At 37.1% G+C, this 16573-nt stretch overlaps 1 protein-coding gene across 4 annotated transcripts in view; it reads right to left on the bottom strand.

Annotated features, from left to right (window-relative positions):
* Positions 1 to 254: 254 nt before the first annotated feature.
* stim1a (stromal interaction molecule 1a) overlaps positions 255 to 16573 on the bottom strand; it is a 45741-nt gene continuing 29422 nt past the window's right edge. For 2 of the 4 annotated variants that reach the window (XM_008424859.3, XM_081614978.1), the window contains exons 8-13: positions 11407 to 11584; positions 9642 to 9809; positions 9008 to 9108; positions 8677 to 8909; positions 5305 to 5716; positions 255 to 3997 (exon numbers count right to left, since the gene is read on the bottom strand). In XM_008424859.3, the coding sequence (XP_008423081.1) occupies positions 3490 to 3997; positions 5305 to 5716; positions 8677 to 8909; positions 9008 to 9108; positions 9642 to 9809; positions 11407 to 11584 (1600 nt within the window). In that variant the 3' untranslated portion in view covers positions 255 to 3489. The remainder of the gene's footprint in view (positions 3998 to 5304; positions 5717 to 8676; positions 8910 to 9007; positions 9109 to 9641; positions 9810 to 11406; positions 11585 to 16573) is intronic. The other 2 variants (XM_008424860.3, XM_081614979.1) reach the window with 2 other exon arrangements.

Raw genomic sequence — 16573 nt, 5'->3', positions numbered from 1 at the left:
GATCTGAAAAAATACTGAAGGTGTATATATGTATGTTTGATATACACTTACACCTTGTATATATCAAACGTGACCTAAAAGAAAGTGGCCTCTGTCTATTTAAAAAGACATTCTGCTTTCAACACGTCGTCACAGTGCTTCATATTAGGCTGTTTACAACGGTTCTTAGCAACGTTGGACTGAGAAGTTGAGAAGACTGAGAAGAAAAATGGAAAAAAATCTGCGAGTTCAGATTACAAACGAGTAAAACCCAGTTTGTTTTCATTCAAAATATTTTATTGCTGTCATGCAAGAGTGCCATCAAAGTCTAGATCACCACAGATGCAAAATTATCATTTTTCTCTGTACAAATATACTGCATGTATTCATAAATATAAGCTCAAAAATGAGAAGAAAAGTCGGGTAGCAAGGTTAGAGCTGAAGCTAATCCATTCTTTTAACCCAATATAGGTTTTGTTATGGTAGTTGACATGCATCAACATTACAGTGCAATATACTGGGAGGAGACAGACACCCAGACACACACCCGCGCGCACAGTTGGCATTTTCAATTTACAGCCGTCGTGCAGATGGAAAAAAACTAAACAAAACAAAAAGGAGAAAGGTAGAAAAAACTAAGAAGTACCAGTAAGTATTTTTTAATCTGGTCTCTGAAATAAATAATTGAAACACGTCTTCTGCATTCAAACCACCGGCTACGAGGCCGAGGCGAGGGACGAACCGTCTTCTGCAGCACTTTTTGGTTGATCATTTAACAGGAGCGCCCTGAAGTTGACCGGTGCCCTCATTTCGTCAGAAATCAACTACAACTACTGATGCATAGCTCTGTGCTTAAAACCAAGCGACTTGCATTAAAAACTGGCACAACATTCTGTGTTGTAAATAATCTGAGAATTGAACTCATCTGTAACAAATGTAAACATGTACCTATGGTACTGTTACAGTAACGATACCCTGGGACATTCAGCATCTAAAGTCGGGACGTACGAGCACGGCGCACATCCTGGAGCTCTGGATTCTGGGTAAAAGGGGCCGAAGGGATCAAACACAACACAAATTTGAAGGCCTCTGACAAAATCAGAGATTTGGCACTTTTACACGATTGGTTGTTTTGCTTCCCCACCTTGTAGTCTTTTATAAAAAGTCATCTTAAATGGTAAAAAAAAAATTTCTTCAGCTAAGCAAATACATATTGTAATTGTAGCCCTTACCAACAACGATTACTACTTACTTTTTTGTTGCATTGAACTGAAGTGGGAAAAAGGGGGGACCAGTAAGACAGAAAAGAGCAGAAGCAATTTAAAGTTTTGCCTAATAGAACTGATCAAAAATGTGAGATCTGATCTGATCACCTTCATCCATCTGTTGCAAAGCAGAGGCGAATCGGTTCATTAAATTCATCCACACACTGCTATATTTCAATTGGTTCTTACATTTTTTTTTAATAATTATCATAGCTGATGAAAACCCTAAATCCAGCTTCTCAAGAAATTTGACTGCAAGTATTTTTTATAGCACAACAAATGTTATGGCCTGAAAACTCACAGGAATGTCGGTTGTGTAGGAGATGTTAGTAAAGTATCGTTACTTACAAAAGCTGGTTGTTCAGAGTGTGATATCCAAGCATATTACACTCTGAACGATATGCTTCAGAGTGCGATATGCAACTCAAGTCCCAATTAGTGGTGGGACTCGATTCAAATTTTCAATAGTTAAATGCAGAGTCTGTAATGAATTAATTATTGTAATTATTGAATAAATAAATAGACAGCTCAATAACAATTGTTTTTAATCTGAACTAGTGCAAAGTGTTCTACTTTCCAGTGTTTCACTCGTGGAATTTCTTTACAAATGTGGACTGTGGTCATTGACGTTGGTACTGGTGACGTCTGCGCTGTTGCTACATGTTTAGCACAGAGATGCTATTTTTGGCTTGAACAACTTCACTGTTTACTCCTTTTAGCACAACAGTCTCTTCTCGTTCCATCAGATCATTTTTTCAAAGCAAATGTTAGCCCAGAGAAAGCCAAGAGAAGTGGCTTTGTCGTCCGTTGCTGACTGCAGATGTCGGCTGTGCTTCAGATTTACGGCTGTACCAGAAACACAAGAACACAAAGGTTCCCTTGTATGTAAAAAGATCAGTTGCATTAAAGTTTTATAAAGTCCCTAAATTGGATGTGATTGATTTATTTATTGATTTATCAAAGCCGGGCTTTGATAAAGCACTGAGAGCAGCCAGCAATTAGCTTTTGTGGCTCCATCCTACATTTGGTGTCAATGACAGAATGGTGGAGAAAAAAAAAAAAAACGTATCTTGAACATACTTCCTCTTAATCGTGTTGGCCATGATGTAACACTTCTGTTTTGATTGTTACATTTATCAAATGTAATATGCAGACATTATGATCTCAAATACAGAATTTAGGATTTTCATTAGCTGGAAACAATGCTGAAATTAACAGAAATAAATTGTTCAAAATTGTCCCCGTTTAGCTCTCATCACTTCTTGCACTAAATGTTTTGGATTTACTTTTCAATATTAATTTAATTTAAATGAGATGCATATGTAGGTTTCAATTAATTTAACACTTTTTTTTTAAATCTGTGGTTATTGTTTAATAAAGCTGGACTTTAAAGCAAGAAAAAGAACAAAGATCCTGCACCATTCCAATAATGTACAGATTGAACAAATTCAACGTACAGATTGAACAAAAAAGAAATGCCCTTATCCTAAAATGTGATTGTCATTTTATAACATTAGCAGATGTTCTTCTTGTGAATTCCATCTACAAGTCTTTACTGTTACACTGTGTCTAAATAGTAACATTTTGGTGTAGCCAAACTACTATCATTTCACTCTATTGTGTTTTAAGTTCCACTAAATGTATATATATTCACCCTTCTTTGACAACAAATGACAGAAAAATCTGTACTTGCCAGTTTAAAATTTTTTTTTTTTAAAAGAGTAACGAAACGCAATAAACAGTGTGCATTCATTTGAATTTGTAGGTTAGACAGCTAGGTAGTAATCAAAGTAACATCGAGTGTTTTCTACGCTGGATAACAACACGAACCAAGCAAACACTAAGAGCATATCAGTCAAACAAAAGTGAAGACATGCAAAATGTCAGATTGTAGAACGAGGGGGGGAAAAAAAGAAAAAAGGAAGAAATAAAGAGGGAGAAACGCTTCCTTTTTGAACTGGCACAACTTCCTGCAGGAATAAATAATACTTTACATTCCACTGTACAGACCTGCCCCACCGCGCTCCGCTTCAAACGCTGGACCATTGAGCAGAGGAAGCCAGTCGGCGGGTTGCTCACACAGTTCAACGCAGGCGTCGGAACCTACAGGTAAAATGCAACGTCGGCAAATTGTGCCATCTTTTTGACTGTAATTAAACCCAAGACATTACAAAAAGAAGAAGAAAAAAAAGACAAATAGAGGAATACAGTCAAGCAGCTTTGACAGCCTTTTGGTTCATGTTGCTCATTTCTTCTGCTTCTTGAAGATTTTGAAGGGATGTTTCTTGCGGATGACCGCGGAATCTGTATCTTCTCCCGTAGAGCAGCTGTCCTCCTCCAGAGGACTCTTCTTGGAGGACAGCTGTGGGATGCAAGTGCTGCCCTTAACCCCCACTGCCGCCGCCCCCGCCTGGCCACCCGTCGGGGACGGCGTATCCGGCTCGGTTGAGTTGGGACTGAAAGATCGGGAAGACTCAGAGAAGCTGCTGATCTCTCCCAGACTGGGCGACTTCTCCATGTGGTGGATCTCCTTCATGAGGATGGGGCTTCCGGAGACGTTCTCCGTGGCGCCACCGTCATAAATCCGGTTCCCTCCGTTGGAGTGCAGGGAGACGGTGTCATCCGCCCGGCCGGAGAGGCCGTACATCAGAGAGGTGGGCTTGATCAGGTGGCTTTTGGAGCTGTAGGCCGAGAGCCGATCGCCGACTTGTGAGACGGACAAAGAGGAGTCGGAGTCGGAGCGGTTCAATTCCCTGCAGGGGGGCCCAACGTAAAATACAAAAATTAGATGGGAGGGGGGGGAGGATTTGAAATATGCATAGGTTTCATAATGTATGCATGTATTCCAGATAGGGCTGGGCGAAATGGCTTAAAAGTAAAATCTTTTTTAGAGATGCACTGATAAATTGGCCTTGATTTTCTTAATTTTGGGAGATCGGTGATTGGTCGATACTTAAATGTGAAGCTGATCATAAAGCAGGTCTTAAAAATTAGCCACTATCCTCTATTGCTCTACTATGAGAGAGGGTTGAGGCTATTTCTAGCAACATTTCAAACAAGACCGGTGATTGGCCAGAAAACTGCAATCGGTGCAGGTATCTTTATTTTTTCGTACCAGATTGTATTTTCAAAGAAAATAATTACAATTGACAAAATATTTTCAAAAGGTGATTTTTATGTAAATCATCCCTACAACAGCGCATTAGGCCCAGGCTTTGAGAATTGTGGTGTATTTACAAGAATAGCCTCAATATTAGCAGAATAAAGGTGCAATTTTACCATGACAAAAAGAAGTCATTTTAATGAGAAAAATTCATTCTGTAAGCAAGATCTGATCAGTTTGTGTAGATCTTTAGGCTCGTTTGCATGACAATAATCTGACGCCGATGTGTTAAAAGAAGAAGCATTTCATTATCTGTAAATCTAATACCAAATTGTCATTTGAATTTTTTATTTTTAATGTTGGGTTCTCATAAAATTACTGCTCCATTTTCAATATATTACGACTGTGTTCTTTTAATAATATGACTTTATTCTTGTAATTAAGGAGAAAAAAGTAGCCTGGTCCTTATAGGTCCTAAAGAAAAAATTAATAGAAGTAAGTTTGTCAAACAAGATTGTGGACTTGGCTGTGCTGACATCACTCTGAACTTTGGAAACACAACGAGCCCATTGGTGAAAAAAATAAAAGATTTTCCAAAAATCTAATCTTCAAAAGCCTATTTTAATAGAATAATCGATAAAAACCGATCTATCGCCCAGCCCTAATTTCATGCTTAGGTTCATCTGCACTATGTCTGCAAAGCAGCATGCTGAGCGAAGCCTGTGTAGTGGAACTTCACGCTTGTGGAAGGCAATGAATGTCAGGAGCACTGCAAAAAGGTTGAAAAAGGAGAGAGTAACTGCTTTAAGAGGTAAACACAATGACTTCAACTACTGCGTGACAAAACCCAACACTGAAAATGTGTTAAAAAAATGTGTTAAAAAAAACAAAGATGGTTAGAAAAATAAAAGAATAAAAAGGACCACACACATGCGTAGTGTAGAGTGAGACAGGTACCCGAGACTGTCGCTGCATGAGGAGCGAACTTTGGAGATATAATCAGGAATTGGGTCCATGGGCTGGAAAGTAGCATGATGTACATGGGAAGAATGAAGGGCGACACCGCCAGCAACGGTGCTGGGCAAGCAGGAGGAGGAAGAGGAAAAGGACTGCACAGACTGAGGGATCGGGTTGAAAGAGCAGATGACTGATGGGTGAGACACAGCTGAGGAGAGAGTTTGCAGAGGCAGACATTCGAGTTGCCCGAACGAATGACTTCGAGACTGTCTGAAGGCAGGCCTAGGCTTAGACGGGTAAGGGTTGCCCTCTCCCTGCTGCTCCGCAAGCAGGGAACTCTCTACCAACCTCTGGGAACCCAAAGCCAGCAGGGGGTCAATGTGGCGTTGGCGCAGGGACATCATACTGGGAGCTGCAGGGAAAAGCCACAGCATTAGTAGCAAACACTGACAGGATAGATTTTGGTGAAGAAGGGAAGAAGAGAAAAAATTAACAGAGGAAGAGATTGTTGGGATGTTACTCAGAGATGCACCAATAAGGCCATTATTGGCCGATATAAATATTTCTTCTTTTTTGTTTTAGGTCCAACCTGCAGATTCATCAAATAAAACAGAAAATAGAGAGAAGACGGTTCTGCAGGTTCTTTGATGGAAGCAAAAAGTTTGTATTCCAAACAAGATTAATAAATAAATTCTAAAGATTTATTATGTTTAGACTTTTGTTTAATTTAAAGGTTTATTAGGGCTGGAAGATATTTCTGGAGGGATGCTGGCGAATGGATTGAAATAAAGAGTGAGGGAGGGAATAAATCCTTTACATTTATCAGATTTTTTATTAAACTGGCAAAAAAAAGCATGATTGTATTTGATGCATTTACAGAAAATAGTAAGTTTGTAGTTTTGATGCATTTAAAGAACAAAAAAAATGCAAAAAGAGAAAAAAATCTATTTTTTGTATTAATCGATTAATAATTGGGTAGAAAAGGTGCCTAATAGGAGACATTTTTTTAAACAAAATTTGAACCAGGTGAAGCTAAAACTAAACAACTTGAGTTTTTGTTAGAACTTATGTCGAGACAAAGGTTTTTTTTGTTAATCTAAAATGCAAACTGGATGTATTGTTTATTGAGTTTTGGCTTAACCACTGCTCTGAGTGTAAATAAAAATGCTATATTTTTCAGTAAATAACCTTTTTGAGTTTTTATACTAAAAAAATAAAATTTCTTAATTACAAATTTACTCAAAATTAGTAAATTTTGTAATTAGTACATTTTATTACCAACTTAGTAGTACAATTTACTAAATTAGTTTACAACTATGTCAATAATTAAATAGTTTTTTAATCAATAACTTTTTTTTATTTGAATTAATCACAATTAGTCCCATAAACTGCTTCATCCCTAAAGAAGACCAATTCAAACTTTGCATCAACTTTATAAATGCCTTATTAATGCACCAGAGGAAAATTACAGAATGTATTTATGGTGCTTTCCAAACAAGAAAAAATATTAAATAAGTAAAACTGAAACTTTTTGAATGTTATTGAGACAAAACTACAGAAGTGAATCGGGTAAAAGCCACATATGGAGATGGGACTTTATGTGGTGAGCAGTAACTAAGGAAGTATTAGTAGAGTTCTCTGATGAACAGCATTGGCTGTTCATTCAGCTGTGGCCCAGAACATACAGGTAAAAAGAATTACAGACGGGTCAAAGGGAAAGGCAGTTTGAAGACTGAGTTTGGGAACGAATAACTGCCAACCAGAATACTTCCTTATGGACTGGCAATCTGAAGCACTGAGCAGCAGGTCACTGACTCACCACCTCAGCTGCAGTGTGCCATCTAAAGTGAGGCCAATGGGAAAGTGTTGGGAGCAAAACAGAAACAAAAGTGGTGTGTAAAAAAAAAAAGAAAAAAAAGAGGGGAGTCAGAAAGGGAGTGCAATTAATATTGATAAAAAGACTTGCATGTGTTAAAACACATGATGTAATGCTTAATGTTTTGTCTAATTAGTAACTAGAAAAGTTTCAATAACATGACAAAACAGTGAAGTGGTTTGGGAGGCTGAAATGTAAGAGGAGTGTTCTAAAAGAATCTAATATCACACAGAAAATCCAAGTTAGAGGAATAGATGGAAATATGATGGAAAGCAGGATGTGAGTGATGACTAAACTGGGATCTGCCACAAAGGCAGACTGAATACTGCTGCATGATACATTAAAATATCAACACAAAAACATGTTCTTATGAAGAAGTATATTTTTCTGAACAGTTCAGTTTTCAATAAAAAAAAAGTCACAGAAGGCCTCAGTGTTAATAATAGCCTGGAGTTTAAGTAAACACTTAGAACATTAAGATATTTTGCAAAACAAAAACAAAAATAGAGATGCACGATTTGAAAGTGGCCCTGACCTCTGAGTGGCCAGGAAACAAAAAAAAAAACAAAAAACAATCAGATGTTTTTTCTGGACAGTGTACATCCCTGTCTATGTACCTGAGAGCTTCCAGGCTGTGGTAACATCCCTTAGAGACATTGTCTCTGCTTCTAATGTCAACAGTAATAGCAATAATAAAAGAAAAAAAAAAAAAAAACGGTGAACAAAAAAAAAAAAAAAACATTTTATGGCTACTCTTCCTATATTACAATTTCTAAAGAGAAATCGGAATTGCTGAAAATCAGTACCGCCCGGAAAAAAGGTTAATAAAACATGTGCCCGGAAATCTACAACAGCGTGTTAGGGCCACTGTAGATAGAAATAGAGAATATTTCCACCAAAAAACCTAGGAATTTTTAGATCTCAAAAATTCTCTAGAAAAAAGGACAAGTTTCAGCTTAAAGAGTTAAATTTTTGACTTTTGAAACTCAGAAATGTTCAAATTATTTCAAGAAAATTCCTGAGATTAATCTAAAAATTTCTGGCTGTTTTAAAAGTACAACTTTTAAAACAACTTTTATTTTTGTGGAACATTTCTAACATTATTCTAAAATCCGGACATTATTCAGATTTTTTTTTTTTTGGCAGAAATTTAATTTTATTTCCTCTATCTACATTGACCCTAATATGCCACTATAGACAGGATATTAGCCCAAAAATTCTGAAAGGTACAAAAATCATGTAAACTGCAACTGTTTTAAAAACAAGACAGTTAAAGTACATGAACAAATCCAACGGTCTTGAAAACAATTATTTACAAACAATTACTATACCACCTCCATCACCAGTAGGAGATTGAGGCAAAAAGGCAATTTCTCCAATTGTCATGTGGGTTGATTTTGTTTTCTCTTTTCATTTTCCCACCACAGTCTTTGGCTGTTTAGGGAGTCGTTTGCTAATCCCCGAACCTTGGGGAACAGATTCGAATGAACCCTTACATTGCAGGATTCCAGTAGACATCACGCCTTCGTCCAAGTCGTCCATGTCGTCAGACATGACGAAGTGCTGCGGTGTGGCTCTGCCGCCCATGAAGCTGGCGTCGAGATTGAGGGTGGAAACCAGCGAGGGAAGGCCCGGGTTGTTGACGATAGTAAAACCTGTGAGGATCTCAATCTTCTCCCAGCGGTGCAGCCTTTCCCTTAGAGCGGCGGTCACCTCACCAAGCGCTTGTCTGAGGAAATATTACAAAAAAACACATAAATAATGATGCATAACAACCTCCAAGATATTTTCTATAATTTTTCTGTACTGTTGTTTACTCTGACTTACTTTGCAGCCAAGATTTTATGGTCCACATCATCCAGTGAGGAGCTGTGAGCCACATGGAATGTCCCAAAGAGAGTGTTTCTCTTTTTCTTGATCTTTTCAGCCTGTGAAGCAAAAAGCAAAACTTAGTGCTTAGTTTCTATTTTCACTCATATATGTTAAGATGAAATTTATCTCTTATATTTGTACTGAAGACACAGAACCAGCAAATAATTTTTGCTCGTTCTGGTCCCATTAGGATAATGGGTCTCAGTTGTATGGAAGAGGATTAGAGCCAATGGAAAAAAATAAAAATAATTTTGGGTTTTTTCCTCCGAATAAGATTTGTTGAACAGTTAAAACAATTCCGGCAAATCTGGTCTTAAAACTCAAATCTACCAAATAAATTTTGGTTGGCCTTCAGTGTGTATAATGTGCGGTTTAGAAATCCTATAATAAAGAAATGTTTGTGATTATTTTGCTAACACAATTAACAAATAATCAGAAGTCAGAATTCTGAAAAAAAAGGTAAAAAATCTGAGAATAAAGCTTGAATTCTTTTATTTTTTTAGAGGCACTAATCTGTAGAATTCACCTGGTGTATCATCATTTAAAAAACAAATGCAATAAATTCTACTGATGCTGTTGTTGTGCTCACCCCTTCTTTGGCCACCAGGAGCTGCCGTTCGGCATTTTGCTTCTTGATGTTGTAGTACTGCACCTCGACCTCGTGGGTGAGCTGCAACCACTTCTGAAGAGGTTCTGGAGGAGACCAGCCGCTTCGAGACTCCAGTTCCTTCTCAGCTTTCTTTAGAGCCATGCGCACCTACAACAAGGTTAAGACAAAAATATAGAACGATACAATAACAACAACAATCTGGAAACAACTAATGTTTACTGTTGTACAATTTTCTAATTTCTGCAAAATTAAACAGATGTTTTTAATAAATATAAGATTTTATTACATTAAAATGAACGTGCTAAGAATAGTTGAGTGACAAGTTTGGTATGTGTCTCATTAAACCAAACGTTAGCCTCTCCCAGTCTGGTTTTTGGGGAATATGTCAGTAGCCAGGTCTGCATTTATTCATGGGTTTGATGACCTTGCACAAACAATTTGACAAACAGAGAAATAGTGCATGGAAAAGAAAGCATCTGTCAGTTTCCAAAAAGCCAATATTACAACAGAGGATTAGTAAAAGACACAAAAATCTGAATCCTGGGTTCTCTCACAAAGTCTCTTTTAATGTTGTGTAACATCTTGGAGCCTGAACTGCACACTTGGCCAAAGATCAGAATTAAACTAACAGAAGTGCTGAATGAGGTCCTGTTTCATCACGCTGAAGGACAATAAACCACACTGTCTTGTGCAACGCTCTGCAGAACTGCACTGATCAAAATGTCATCACACACTTTCAGATTGAGAACCAAACATGGAGAAGCAGCATTTAGTTGTAATACTCCACTAATCTGGAACAAATGTTCAGAAAACTACATAACAGCCAAAACACGTCTATCAAACCAATTATATCAATTTGTGTAGGTGATGTTATAACTGGAGCACTAATTATTATATTTGACATATATTTACTTGATGATAATATTTGTTGCTTGTTTCATAATTGGTAACTGTATTGTTTTTATAGTATAAAGCACTTTGAACTGCATTGATGCATTTTAACTACATTTTAAATGTACAACAGGCCAGAACTGCTGGGTTTACCTCTTTTACTTCAGATTCTAATTGTCCTTCTGCTCCTCTGTTTAAGGAACTACAGATTCTTTTCATTTAGAATATTACCATTTTTCTAATTTGCGGTTTCATTTCCAAAACAAAATACCAATGCATTTCATTCATTATTTTAAATCAAATTTGCAGTTTCATTCATCTGACCAGCAGTTTTTTCAAACATTGGAACGACTCAGTGAAAGCCTGGCCTTCTGTAAATTATTTAAAATTGTACTTAAAGAGTTGTAATTATTATTAGTTATTGTTACAGATTTTATTCAATTTCCCACTCATTTTTAAATATGTTTTTATTTTTATTTTTAATGGTTATATTTCATAGATTTATGATCAACTGATGAAGGATTGTAGTTTTGGATATTTTCCTATAATATTTAGGTTTTTTATAAGGGAGCTTTTGCCTCTTCTTGAACTGTTTATTTTTCCTCTTTATGTATCACCTTTACTGTTGTGGAGTAGAAATGTGAAATTACTTAATCATTGCTATGCATTTAAAAAAATAAGCTGAAGAATGAAAAGGGAATATAAAACATGTTTACACTACAGGAACCAGAAACTAACACCTGTCCTGAATACAAGTGATTAAAAAACACTTGTTTTGTTAGTCCCTTGCATTGGACCTGTAATATGGAAAAACTAAACCTAACCTGAGCGTCATGGATGAGAGTGACGGTACCTGTTCCAGCTCTTCTTCTGCATACTTCTGCCGACTCAGTTCGTTCTCTGAGCCTTCTCGCAGCTCTCTCAGTCGCTGAGCTTCTTGCTTTGCAGCGTTTATCTCGTCTCTCAGCTTCTGCTCCAGGTTCACCTTCTCCACTTCAACTGTCCGATGCTCCTCCTGGGCAATCTGCAGCCTTAACGCAGGATCGGGGCAAACGGGAAAAAAGTTAACTTCCATTGAACTCTTCTTAAAAACCAAGTTAATGATGGAAGTTTTCAAAAAAAAAAAAAAAAAAAAAAAACCTTGAGGGCTGGTGTAATTGTATACATCCAGGTGGCATGTGAGTGCCACCTTGGTGTGGAATGTGAGCAGTGAATCAGCCCTGCATCACCGGAAACAATGGCTTACGTGGAAAAGTAGAGCAGCGCACTCAGCTGCTAAGCTGCTCACAATAAAGTGACATCAGAAAGAGGAGAGCCAGAAATGGCAGCAGCTGTCAGTAAGTAGCCTCAGAATAGCACAGTGTGATTCCAAATACGCCTATGCTCTTTGATTCATGAGTTAGGTTTTATGTCTATTATATTCTCTAAGCAAGTACTTAAAAAAAAACACAAACAAAACTTGTGCATAAAGTTTTGCTTTCAAAAATATTTAAGTAAGTTGCAAATCATCACCATTTTTATGCCAAAAGTGATTTTGTAAAAAAAAAATGTAAAAAGCATCTCCTTTTTATTATCAGATGATGTAGGCAAAAAACTAAAAATAGATAAATAAAAACCGCTTTTGGTAAAAAAAAAAAGTGACTTATGCCATCATTTTAAAAATTTGACAAAATACTGATCACAATTGGTCTGCAAAATTAAAGATTTGATAGATGTAATAATTACGGAAGGTAATGTCTTAAAAAATGTATTATTTCAATCTTCTTTGTAATAGTGGTGTAATTTTTTCTTTTGGTCACTAGGGAGCAGCAGTCTTGCCCGGTCACATTAAAACAGAACAACAGAGTAAGCAGAGAAGGGCAGACAAATGAAAGCTGATCCAGACCACCAGCTATGGAAAATGTGGCTGGTTGGCAGACCAGCTAATAAACTCAACCCTAATCTTAACCACACTTCAGCAATTATTCAAATAACCTTCAACATACAGAGAAAATCTCCTGCTACTGTGCACCGGTCCTAACTGTACCTACCGGTAGTTAGAGCCGAGCTAACGAGGCAAAGCTGGATTTTGTTTTTTTCATCTTACCAGGAAATGGTAGCATATATGAAAATATTTACATCTTACATAAGTGTGCCTGCCAACTGGCTTATGAACATCCCTCACAGCTAACGCAGTCCTCGTCTCCATTCAGGATACAAGTCTGCAACACCACAACCAAATTCTGATTCATATCCAAATGTGGGTGAATTAGCACTACGATTATTGCCATCTCCCACCAGAGAAGAGGAGCTTTAAGACACACAGGAAATCCTGCTCTTGCCGATGCTGCCAGTTTCCTCACAGGGAAGTCATGTCTGAGTCTGGCTACTTGATACTGCCAGAGGATCTGCTACAAAGTATGGAAAGAGAGCAGCTGGCAGCCGGGATCAACTACACACAGAGGACATACCTCCATTCTTCGCGGACAGAAAAACACTCAGCAAGAGATGCTTCTCAGAAGTCTACAAGTTATGAAGAGTGAATTATTATTTGCTCATGGCCAAAATACTCTGCTGTAAAGTAGGGCTGCGACCAATGATTATTTTAGTAATGGATTAATCAGTTATTCTCACGATTAATCGGATAGAACAAATGCCAAATTCTACAGCTTTTATACTTAATCACTTAAACCTTTTTAGTACAAGAAACAAGTTGAAAGATGCAAATAAATGGCCCAATTTATTTTTTTAATTCAGAAAATAATTTTATTGCCAAAATGCAAAAACAAAAGTTTTCCTTTAGTGAATCTGAAACGGGTGAAGCTAAAACAATTCAAATTCAAAAGTACTTTGTTGATCTCAGAAGGAAATTAAATGTTATAACTCATTATAATTCAAAATTATTCAAAGAGCTTTTGTAGACGGAGAAGATATCCTGTTGCTCCCTGTATTACAGCAAATTTGAGGAAACTGTGCCAAATTTGAGGAGTTTTGGCTAAAACATATTTACAGACAGAGTTGTTTTTATCTTAAATGCAAAATGTATTTCTATTATCTGTACTGTTTTTGCTTAAATACCCCTCTGAGTGTGTTGGTTTCACTAGTTTGCCTTTTTTTTGAGTCTATATGTCCATTAATTGATTACCAAAGCAGTTGACGATCATTTCAATAATTGATTAATTACGATTAAGCCAATTAATTCTTTCAGCAAAACTGTAAAGGTTGCAACACATAAAGTTACTTGAATTGTTTTGTCCAAAACTGCAACATAATGAAGACACATTTCAAGCTTTCAGCAATTAGAAGTTTGTCAACATCTGCATGTCCACACACACACACACACACTGTAAGATTCAAATACCGTCACAACTTCGCCACAGTCAAACCTCAACTGATATCAACCAAATGCAAATACTTTTGCTGCTGGGAAGCAAAATGATTAAAAAATGATTTTTTTTTAAAAGTAGGAAAATCAGCCAAGAGTACACTGCCTGGGTGGAAGTAGGGGTGTATAATTATATTGATTCTGCAATATATATCGATATTTTCCGCCCTCACAATGTATCGATTTTTCATCCGCGATCCGTTAAGCCATAGGGGTCCATAGCCTTATAGCGTCTTTTTAACGTCTAGTTTGTTACAGTGTAGCAGCAAGACTCCGCCTCCCTCAGTCTCACTTTCAACTTGAGCTTAAAGTGCAAATTATAAACTACACACCAGTTTTTAAATAGTGTTAATAGGTCAAGTATAACCGGAGTTATGCTAAAATTAGTAAACCATATTTTTCCTAATGTCAGAGAAATGTCAAAAGCGCCGCCATTCCCCGGCTTTTCCCTTTATGTGAAAGGGAATGAGCTTCCAAACGTAAAAAACGAAACGCAACATTGGATTCCTGTGTTTTTGGAAATCTAAAATCTTCAATAAATAACGATGGGCTGTATTTTGTTGCTGAGAGACGAAGTAAAGTTGCGCAAGCAACCGTGAAAGAGAAGCGGAATGGAGTAGCGACGCGAACGGAGCAGCTGCAAAAGCAGTGAGATGGCGAAATGAATGCAAAGTTCGACTGGTGGCATCCACTTCGTAATTTGTTTTTAGCTTAGCGGTTTCTGTTCTGTATATAAAGGATTACCTGAAGAATGAACACGCAGCACAGGGGTTGATAGCATCCGAAGAGGGTGTGCAGCATGCAGTGGCGCTGTGTTTTGAGCAGGAAGACGAAGAGGGGAAAACCGCAGCCGGAATCCGCAGCGCAGTGAGGATTTCCATGTTAACGATGGCTGAACGATCATTCTTATTAGCAACTGATGAAGAGTATCAGAGACTGCAACATAAGTGCAATAATTTGCAGACTGAGAGTCTACATAGGCTGATAATCTCCCCACTCTGCTCCTGGATCATCTTTTAAACTTTTGAGTTTTATGTCAAATCCACTTGAATTAAATGACAGAAACTAATTCTCTCACTGCATCTTTGATTCATTTTGTCCAGCTGTAGACTGTTAGACTCTGTCCAATCAGAGTCAGGTATTGTGTCGCTGCTGCTTTTAATCAGTTTTCAGCTAACTAAATTCAAGTCTATGGAACAAAAAATATCACTAAAATCACTGTTCTTCTAAAATCTTCCAAAAAATCGTAAAAATGCACTGAATCATGTCGCTTGCCAAATATCGTGATACATATCGATCATATCGTGACCAGAGTATCATATATTGTATCATATCGTGAAATTATTGTATTGCTACACCCCTAGGTGGAAGGCATTTCCCTTTTTTTGATCAGTAGCTAAAATTGATCATTTGGCTAGTTAGCATGACAGCATGATTTACAATCTGCCTGAGGAAGAAGTGTTAAACTAAAAGGAGAAAACAGCATTAGCAGTGCTCAAACTGTTCTATTAGAGGAGCACAGCTGACCTGCCCTCCTAGCAGAAGCATGTGGCTCTATTGGCGGATTGATGGCAGGCTAATTTACCAACATTTGTTCATTTTCCTTTTGATTACCATAAGCAGAGTTAAATGAAGGTTTCTACTGAAATCAGCTAATCAAATCTAATGCCTTTTAATGATTTTTTTAACATTTAACCACTTAAACGCCACAATAAACGCATAAATTGTTGCACATTTATGCAACAATTTATGCAAAAATGTGACTTGATATTTTGTTTCAACAAAATATCAAGTCGTGTGCCTTAAGTTTGCAAATGTTTGGTGTAATAGACCAATACAAAGTATGCATGGAAGATAGTAGATTGGTGCTGCATTTCTTAAAATAAAAAAAAAACATTTGTCATCAGCTCCTCTAAGAAGCAATAATAGATTTCATTTTTAATATCCTTTGTATTTTATAATCTCAAAGGGCTGCAGTAGTCTAAAAGAACAAGCAATTATAATGGATAAAATAGATAAAATAAATTACACATAAATAAATAGAAGCCAAAAATGTAGGAAAACAGTGGATTGTGTGTCCTCAGTGTCTTCTTTCTCATTTTAAAGCAGCATGTTCTGCTGCAGTTACAGCTGCAAGTATTGTAGGTGTGTTTCTATCAGATTTGCACATCTATGTGCCGAATAATGAATCCAGCACAGATTAGATGAAAATGCATCTGAACAATACTCAAATCTTGACACAGATTCCTAATTGTACTCAACTACAACCTTTCATTTCAATGCTAAAAAAAACAAATAAAAAAACATTCTGATGACCACATGATGCTGCCCCCACCATGCTTTATGTAAAGTGTGTTCTGCAACATGTAGCACTACTTTTATAGGCCCAAATGTTTGATTTATGTCTCGTCTGACCGGACCATCCTCTGTCACGTGTTTGCTGTCTTTTACTTGCTTTACAGCAAACCGCAGATCAAACGTCATCTGACTTTCTCTAAAGTATCTTTTTCCGCCACTCTTTCTGAAAGCAGACAGACCAAATATTTGGCCAAACCTTTTTGTCTCTTCTTTTAAAGTTTCAAAGCATTTGTATTAAGAGAAACATAGCAAAATATTAATCTAAGACTTCATTCTTTTTCATAAACCTTCGACTACT

This window comes from Poecilia reticulata, chromosome 13, assembly GCF_904066995.2.
Source record: "Poecilia reticulata chromosome 13, P_reticulata-male-v2, whole genome shotgun sequence".
NCBI classification, from domain to species: domain Eukaryota; kingdom Metazoa; phylum Chordata; class Actinopteri; order Cyprinodontiformes; family Poeciliidae; genus Poecilia; species Poecilia reticulata.
This window is presented reverse-complemented; position numbering and strand designations above follow the sequence as displayed.